The sequence below is a fragment of the Brachyistius frenatus genome, unplaced genomic scaffold (genome assembly GCF_029030835.1).
Source record: "Brachyistius frenatus isolate BFR_SWC_R1_liver_20210118 unplaced genomic scaffold, ASM2903083v1 Contig_166, whole genome shotgun sequence".
NCBI lineage: Eukaryota > Metazoa > Chordata > Actinopteri > Embiotocidae > Brachyistius > Brachyistius frenatus.
In genome coordinates, this window is record NW_027210765.1 from 538,719 (window position 1) to 548,041 (window position 9,323).

General features: G+C 41.3%; 1 protein-coding gene across 2 annotated transcripts; it reads left to right on the forward strand.

The window, feature by feature from the left end:
• Positions 1-2,770: 2,770 nt before the first annotated feature.
• On the forward strand, positions 2,771-8,594 carry slc3a2a (solute carrier family 3 member 2a). 2 transcript variants are annotated; one of them, XM_069716975.1, is made up of 11 exons: positions 2,771-2,866; positions 3,887-4,091; positions 4,226-4,410; positions 5,390-5,563; positions 5,708-5,799; positions 6,019-6,158; positions 6,722-6,831; positions 7,073-7,275; positions 7,364-7,441; positions 7,540-7,759; positions 7,884-8,594. In XM_069716975.1, the coding sequence occupies exons 2-11, from the start codon at positions 3,895-3,897 to the stop codon at positions 8,021-8,023; spliced, it is 1,539 nt and encodes a 512-aa protein (XP_069573076.1). In that variant the 5' UTR covers positions 2,771-2,866; positions 3,887-3,894; the 3' UTR covers positions 8,024-8,594. The 2 variants fall into 2 exon arrangements, with proteins under 2 accessions (XP_069573076.1, XP_069573075.1); XM_069716974.1 differs by lacking the exons at positions 2,771-2,866; positions 7,884-8,594 and adding an exon at positions 2,883-3,140 and having other exon boundaries at positions 3,880-4,091; positions 7,540-7,809.
• The last annotated feature ends 729 nt before the right edge of the window (positions 8,595-9,323 follow it).

Below are 9,323 nucleotides of genomic sequence, written 5' to 3' on the forward strand. Positions count from 1 at the left end.
GTCAGACACTTAAAAAAAAAAAAACTCCAGACATATTGTTACACCCTCTTTAACGCTTGACCCAGGAGACGCAACAGCACCCTTGCGCTACGGACATGCATTTAGTCACACATTGAACATTTCGGCAAAATTAAAGCATCGTTTCTTGGCCTATCATATTGGCAGAGACTTTCATTTTGGGCCGATGCAGATATTTCATTTTAAAGCTGATATCGTCTGATACCAACGACTCATCGTATATACCGAGTTATAAGGAGAGAGCGTGTTAATTAGCGTCTGTCTGAAGATGGTTTCTATCATATCACCATCCCTACATGAAGACATACAGAAGCCAAACTCAGGTTTTTAATCCCCATATTTTATTCTTGCCATCAAATGACTTTTTCTAAGATTCAAGGTCTAAATTTCTGCTGTGCTGCCGGTGGTATCATGTAGCAACGCTTTCAGAAGCCCGGCACAATAACCGATGTTAAATTAGAGCACAGTTATAAATGGTTATAATCTCACACAAGCAAAAATAGACACACAGCACTATGTGAGACCCCCTTTGATTAAGATTGAGACCCAGCTACAGTCAGACCATAAAAAAGATGTTGTGAGTGTGTAGCAGGAGCAAAACCTCAATTATATGTATGATGTACACGATTAGCCTAAGAACAGGCATATTAATGCTCACCAAAATGTCAAGATTATTTTAAAATAGTTTTTAGCAAAATTGCAATTTCTGTAGTTTTTGATTTGTCATAGAAAAATAGCACCAAAAAAAAAATGTCAAAGCACTTTATGTCACTGTAAATAGAGTAGAATGAAAACACATACATGCACAGAACAAGCTCACACATGCAGAGGCACACCAGAGCAAAGTGGTGCGGCGTGTTGCTACAGTCACCTGTCACTGCACGATGACGAGGTTTACTTGTCTTTACATACAGACAGAGAGATCTAAAAAAAAAAAAAAAAAGAAGCTCAACAGGTGGGTAAAGGACAAAAAGACAACACAGATATGGCGGAGATGAAACAACAACAAAGTGGGAAAAGATGAGGGAAGTATTTAACATTAAATAGTAAGGAAATCATCCATACCATTCTGCCATTAGTCAGTCATGAACATTTTTTGTTTTTGCCCTCTGACTTCTTTCATTAAAGACTCTTTGCTGTGCCAGCAAATCCAATTAGTCTTTATTATGTAAATGAAAATCTTGAATTTGAGTTTGAGTCCAAATCTGTGAGTCAAAAACCTTCCAACCATTACAACAGATGGAACGCAGAGAAATAGGATTAATGTTGGTAATATCAACAACCATATCCAAATACCTGCACTGCATACCTTCTAACAACGTTATTATATATATCTTAATAATAGACAACAACAAACTCTACAAAACAAGGCCAGAAACACGCCACCTCATGATGTACATGACGTTCAGATTTGATTTGGCTTTTCCTAGAAGTGTGTCGTTACTGTAACTCTAGGAAGGTCAGCAACAGCTGGTGGATTCTGTAGAGCAGCAGGGAGAGGAGGTTCTTGTTTTTGTTTTTTTCGAGTAGCTGTTCACAAATATCCTCTCTGATTTACTTTAAACATTACAAAGTTATGACTTAATCTATCAGTAACATGAATCTGGTCAACTCGAATCAAAAACGTTCACATAAACATCAGATCCGTCAACAACAACCCCACATCCTGGAGTGCGGGTAAACAAGCTGTTTATACACTTACGGAGGAGCATTTAAACTTTCTTAAGCTCGGCTAAGAAGAGAAAATTCCACTTCAGTCCGGAGGGGATTTTACTTTATTTTGTTGTACTGATGTGTGAGCATGATCGTGTGAAACTCTGACCAGATACTCAGAGGATGTTTATCATGTGTTAAGTGATGTAAATGAAGTATGTATGTTAAAACAGAAGGGGGTGATAGATAGTTAAATTAGATCAGTTATGAACAGAGTCGCAATCGCCACTGATGAAAAGATAAAAGGTCTTACCAGGAGCTTGGATAATCAATATCAGTTGGCTTTGCTCATAAGACTGATTATATTATCTGTAGGAGAAGTTTTAGGCAGTTATCTAATGTGCTCGACAACAACTAAATCTTTTTTTTCAGTCAGATATTAATGCATTTTTATATTTACCAGTGATTTATGATGATGCATTTAAGCTGGAATTTGATAGACTCATTAATGATTCCTTGGCTGATCTTATATGAATATCTGATATGAGATCACAATAGGCTATGCTTTACATTATAAACTATAATATAGTATTTTAACCTTCGTATTAACTTGTACAGCCTTTTCAGCGCGCCTCGGATTCCATAATATATTCTTTGTTACTAATATCACATCAATTATTTTTTTTGGTACAAATTAATAATAACCAACATGGCATTTTGGACATATGAGTGCGGCCCGTTGGAGGGCGAAGCACATTGAATTATAATATCAACACAAACCAGAAATTACACTCTACACTCATATCGAGTTAGAATAACTAGTCAACTAAATTAATCTTATAAAACGTGGATTCCCTTGACAGAAAACGGTGCAAAACCCCAGACTTTCGGGCGGGGGAAGTGGGAGCGATTTCATCACGGGGGAACATGGGCACGCCCTTGACACGCCCTTGAGATGAAGTTATATTGGTTTCTTAATAATGTTTGTTTGTTTGTTTGTTTGTTTGTTGGTTGGTTGGTTCAGAGAGAGAGAGAGAGAAAGAGAGAAAGAGAGAGATTATTGGGTCGTCCCTCAGGAGGCGGAGAATCAGAGGCAGCTACAAATACACGCTCCGAGCCTCTGGAAGAGAAGTACACCGTAGGATAAACGACGGAGGGGAACAAATACGGACGGATTTTACATTGTTGTTGGTGGGTTTTTTAATTTTTTTTTTTTTTTTTACAGATAATACTGAATTTACTTCCTCGTCTCCGTCGCCGCAGACCAAGTTAAAATGGCCCCGTTTGCTTGAAAAGAAGGGACTTTGACAGGGGAGTGAAGAGCACATTGCATCGTGTCGGTTAAATGACGTAGTGACGCGTTTGATTTCATCATCCTCACAGAAGACCGATTTCACGACATCAAACTTATTTTCGAGGTAGTTGTTTGTATTCGGTCGATTTTATAACTTGACGCAGCTCGATTAAAGGTAAGCGGGTATTTAAGTTATTCGCCTTTTTACGAGTTTAAATTAAATTGACGTTAAAACGAACGAGAACAAGTTAATCCACTATTAGACTTCCGGTAGAGCGAACAAATAAAAGTTCATCGTCGTTTATAGATATCTAATATTGTGCCTGAAAACTCGTTATAAAGCAGAAGTAATGAACCGTAAACGCTAATTTCCGTCCTCTTAAAGCTTGCAACAGCGTCTTTTTTTTTTTTTTTTGCTCTTCTTTCTTTAATAAAGCGAACGCACTCTTATTGTGAAAGTTTGCTGCATTGTTTCCGTTGATTAAAGCTGAATTAATCTTTACGGCTGTAACAGCTGTTGACTACATTATAAATACGGATTACAGTATTCCGACAGTGTGTTACAGAAACCACCTATTATAAACACGTAGTAGTACAACTCATTCATTTTTACAGCGTGTTTAGTTTAATTTGTACTTGTCCAAAAGTCTTGCGCAAACAAAGGTTAGTGCCGAGTTCAGACCCTTTTCAGTTCTGCTTTTGGCACAAAATCCGTTTTAAGGAGTCCAGCCTTTGTGTTTGCATGTGCTGTCGAGGAGAACACAATGTTAAACACGTGAAGATATGTCCCAACTCTTTCAGAGCTTTTGGTCTCTTTTAGCTCTCGAGTATTAATCCAGTGAAACAAAACTGCTGAGGACATCATCATCATCATCATCATCATCATCATCCTCCCTGTTTTCCACCTCCTACAGAAATCAGATTAAACCATGAATAAGGAAACGGAGATCGACATGAAAGAAGTGGAGCTCAACGAGCTGGACCCCGAGAAGCAGCCCATGACGGACGACGGCCCGGCTGCAGGTGGAGAGAAAAATGGCAGCGTCAAGTTAAAGGTCCCCGAGGACGAGGTGACATTCACCGGCCTGTCTAAAGAGGAGCTGATGAAGGTGGCCGGCACTCAAGGGTGAGCACAACTGAAAACAAGTTACAATAAATTTTTTTAAAAAAAAACACCTGCGCAGAGCAACAGAACTTGTATTGATGCGTCACTTGAACTCATTTGAACATCTCTCCCTCCACACTCGTCTTGGTGTTCAGATGGGTGCGAACCCGTTGGGTGCTTCTCATCCTGTTTTGGCTGGGCTGGGTCGGCATGCTGGCCGGAGCCATAGTCATCATAGTCCAGGCCCCTCGCTGCAAGCCCATCCCCGAGATGAACTGGTGGAACGAAGGGCCTCTGTACCAGATCTCTGACCTCGATGCCTTCAATGATGGAATAAAAGGTAGAGTATTTTTGAGGTTTTAAAATAAACGTGTATCTTTCTTGATATTTGATGACATTTCTTGCTGCTCTTTGCACCTTTTTGCTTACGCTGACATCCTCGTTCCCAAAATAAGATTGAGAGGTTACTTTTTTTTTTTTTTTTTTTTTTAAATTGCTCTGACCTTCTTTTGGTTAACCTGCTTTGATGCACACGAGAGATGTCTTGTGACAGCGTCTTGGGTTTCTTCAGTCCTGCCTGGCCCGTGTAGGCTGGCTAGATACCAAACTGCTGACAGGGCAGATACAGAGTAACCAAAGGTCTAAAGGACATTAGGAAATGAATGAGTCATTTCTTTCATATCTCTTTTTTTTTTTTTTTTCATATTTGAGTTGAAGTTGAGCGGCTTGTACATTTTAATGGTGTAAAGACATACAAGTGGTTTTTGTTGTTGTTTTTTTTTTCCAGATATTTTGCATGATCAAAACAACTTATTTACTTTCAAGCTTTTATTTTCATTATATATCAGTCATTTATAGGAGACAGGAAGGAAGTCCACATTGTGCTGTTGTTCTTAAAGTGAATTAGTAGTGAGCACTCCAGTTTCCAACTGGCCTCGGGGTGGAATTCCAAAAACCACACGTGACCCGGCATTGTTCCCACATGAAGGACCCCCTTGTGCTCGGACCGCTCACGGCCAGCAGAGGGTGTGGATTTCATCATTCACATGCTCCTTTCTTGAGTCAATACCTCGCTAAAACAGCCCTCGGCCTTCCTCATTTTGTGCTTTGCTGTGTTATAAACGATCAAAATGTCTCTCGAGCCTTCTGCCCTCTTTCCCTAACCCCCCCCCCACCCACACACACACCTCCCCGACCCGGCTACATTTCACACATCAGCTCCTGGTCGTTTTTTGTCCGACGTGAAATTTCACACTGACACAGCATTTCATTCTTCTTCCCTGTCTGTCTGGTTTTTTTTTTTTTTTCTTTTCTGCTAGGTATTGAGGAAAAGTTGGACGACCTAAACCAGTTGAAGGTGAAAGGCCTGGTTCTCGGCCCTTTTCACGTTCTCCAGGAGGACCAGCCGGTGACTCTGAAACTCGAAGAGATCGACCCGGAAAAGGGAACAAAGGAAGACCTGGTTGCCATGATGGAAAAGGCCCACAAGAAGGGTAAGTGAGATGAGTTGTTTAAGGTAAAACTAACGCTTGACTCGTTTATCGTCAGCAGTTCCACAGCAACACCTTATTTGTTGATGGATTTTGTGGAGTTTTAGGCTTTTCAGTAAGCAAAAGTTTGTTTCCTGTCTGTTTTAGGTATTTCTGTGGTGCTCGACCTGACTCCAAACTACCTGGGATCTGCTCCCTGGTTCAGCGCCGACCATGATGACATTGTGGAGAAAGTCAGGGTAGGAAACAGACACATCATTTATTTATTTACTTTAATTTTTTTTATGTGCAATGCACATTAATCAGTGTAAATGTACCAGTGACAGCCTGATGTCCCCCGGGCCTGATGTTAAGTTCGCCATTAAAACTCCAACTGCGTGCTTCATCCACTGACTCTGTGTCAGTTGACTGGTCTTTGCTGCTTTTTGTCGCTGAAGCGCTCATATGTTTTCTTCCAGGCTGCAGCAGAGCACTGGCTGAATTTGGGAGTCGATGGCATTAAGATATCGAACTTCACTGTGGCCTCCAACTCTGTGCATTGGTCCAAACTGCTAGCTGCTGTCCAGGGCAACCGCACTGAGGAGGACACCAAGAGGAAGTAAATATGGCCGCCATTTTCTGACTCGGTGGGATTCAGCATACAGAATATTTGAGCTGTATTATATTATTTAGCTATTGCAGTTGCGGTAAAAGTTATTTTGAACAAAAATACTGAAACCGGCCTGATATAAGGATGATTTATTAGTTGCGAGAAGCTTCATTCGGTGTTTTCTTGCTGTGAAGCTCAAAAATAAAAGCTGGGACTGGGAGATTTGAAACTTGTTGTAGGACTGGACTTTCTCAGTCAAGTCATTTTTAGCTTTCAGCTGACAATATTATGTTTACTGAGCGAACACGGAGATCAAAAGCATTCCAGTGCCGGAGGGTTAAGTAAAAGACAGGTCAGCAAGAAAAGCCTCCACAGGCCAGTGGCGTTTTTTTCCACTCTCTAGTGGTAAAACGACACCTTGTGGAGGGTTTGAGGAACGACGCACAATCAGACGCTGAACAACGCAGTCAGGTATAACCTTCAATTCTCCACGTGAATCCGTTTTTTAAATGGCGTCGGCAGCACAGTCCATCTCCCTCCCTGTTCTGACGTGACCCGACTCTTTCTCTCAGGGCTCTGGTGGGTGTGGTTGAAGGTCTGGCAGCTGCAGAGGTGTCTCAGCTGGTCAATACCACTGGTGTTGATCTTCTCCTGTCTGACGTGCTCAGCAGCAAAACTGACGGTAAGCTGGTGTAGCTTGTTTGTCCCGCTGTACTTGGGTTTTATTTTCTCCATTTTTTTTTTTTTTTTTTTTTTTTAAACATTTCAAAAAATAAATAATTGTTGACTGGTTTCTTGGTGAACTTTATTCAGTCCTGCATAGTAATGAGGCTTATGCTGCGGTGTTAATTTTTCTTAAAATTGTACAATTCAGGGGGGGTGTGTGTGCACAGCAGGTGATAATATTCCCTGTTTATCTGCAGGTGTGGAGCGCATTAGGGCCATGGACGCCCTTCACTCTCAGCAGAGAAGTGTGGGTTGGAGTCTCGGTGCAGCCAAACACGACCATCTGTCTAAACTGGCAGCCACTTCGGGCCTGATTCATCTCTACCAGCTTCTTCTCTTCACCATGCCGGGAACCCCCGTGTTTACCTGCGGAGATGAGATTGGCCTCGCGGCAGCGCAGGTCGGCCATAAAGCCAACCAGATGGTCAAATATTGAAACGACCGTCCAGCTGGTACAGAGTGTAACCCGCTTGCGTTTCCCCTCACAGGGCACAAACTCCACTAAAATGTTTTGGGACGTAGAGAAGGAACCTTCGAAAGAAGACGCCGTCGATGAGGCTGCCGAGGTACGAGTGTGTTCACGGCGTGGAAAGGAGAGTCCGTCAGCAAGCGTCCATTTGCTTTCAGTGTCCTTTAAAATCCTTTTTAAACCTCACATTTACAGGCTGTGCGTAAGGAGCGCGTCGCTTTAAGAAAGTGGTTCAAATCGCTCAGCGACCTGCGAGGCAAAGAGCGCTCTCTCCTCCACGGCGACTACTACCCTCTGCACTCCTCCGCCTCCTCCCTCTCGTTCCTCCGCCTGTGGGACCAGAGCGACAGATACATAACAGCTATGAACTGGGGAGCAGCTCCTGAGACGCTGACACTCAAACTGGCATCTGAAGGCAAGTTGCAGTTCAACAGAAATATCCAGTTTTAAGATGCAATGAAACATTAACTGTAGTTGGGTCCTTCTGTCCATTTTTAATTTTTTGTTTTAATTAAACATAATGACCTTTGTTCATGCAGATGGAGTCGAGCTGCCAGAGGAAGCCAAAGTGAGGATGTCAACGGATGAAACCCTGGTGGTAGACTCTACCATCAGCCTGGACAAAGTCACTGTAGCACCAGGACAAGCTGTCCTCCTGCAGTTCCCCTATACAGGCTAAAGATGGCGCTGACGTATAGGTCAGCCACTTACAGATTAGATCAGATTTTTTTTTTTTTTAAAGCTACAGAGGTCAGTCCTAATCCGTAGGAATGAAATGATGTACTGAAAAGATACAGGACGTTTCTTTTTACAGTTGCAAGTAGAACTTTCTCAAGCCAAAATAAAAATGAACAGAGTCACAGAAAATATGCTAAAACACAACATTGTTCAGGATGAGGTTTTTAAAAACTTGCCACATTTTTCTATTTTTGTTGACTTTTGCCATTTTTCTGTGTTACGAAAAGATACAACAGCCTCAGATCGGCACTCGGGACATGAGCCTTTTGTGAACTTTTATTGTGAAAGACATTCCATCCCTGTTGTTTGGGCATTTCTTTAGCAGTCCTGGTGGGTTTATTCTTTTATAAATTCGAAGACATTCATTTTTAGCGACTGTTTTACTTTGTGTTGTGGGCTCACTGAAAGACGGGGGGAAAAAAAAAACCAAGCTGACTTTGGAGATTTGTGGTGACTCGAGTTCGTCAAGTGAACTGAATTGGAAATGAATAAATAGAAAGTTCTGCTCTGAATCCCGTGTGCTCTTCCTATTTTGTGTGTGCGTGACGACATTTTTCTTTATCAGATGAGATGTTCGCCGTCTTCATGGCGAAGATGATATCAGATGAGCCGTTCGCTGTTTTCAGTGCGTACAGGTGTGTGAAAGTGTGTCACAGATGTTCGCAGAGGAGACGTTTATTTTATCACCATCCTCACAAAGGTTTTATAGGGACATGATATTCGACTCTAAAATATACATTGTTTCATTAAATGAATCATACACCTGTCTGTTAAAGTAACATAAAGTCCCCTATAAACTATCACAATTTCAAATTGCAAAACGCCCTTAAACTTTTAATGCTGGGCAACACATTGACCTTGGACTTTGCAACACAACACGTAAAATACTTTGGACAAAAATACAAGTGTTTCTCAGTACAGCATGTTTCATCGTTGTCTGAAAGTATCCTCCTTAAATTAAAAAAAAAAAAATTGCTAATGATTTTCTGATGGATGAATCAGCAGTGACAAAATGAGCAAGATGGATGAGAAATTAGAGCTACTCGCCTTCTTACTGTACGTACCGTATTTCCCACATATATATATATATATAGATATATATCCCACGTATATTGTGAGGTTTATGTACGCAATACTTGAAAGTACACTTTTTGAGAGAAAAACTGTGGACTTGTGAATAAAAACCTGACATGGTTTTTGCTGCCTAAATGATTTATTTTGGATGTTTTATATGATGGCTG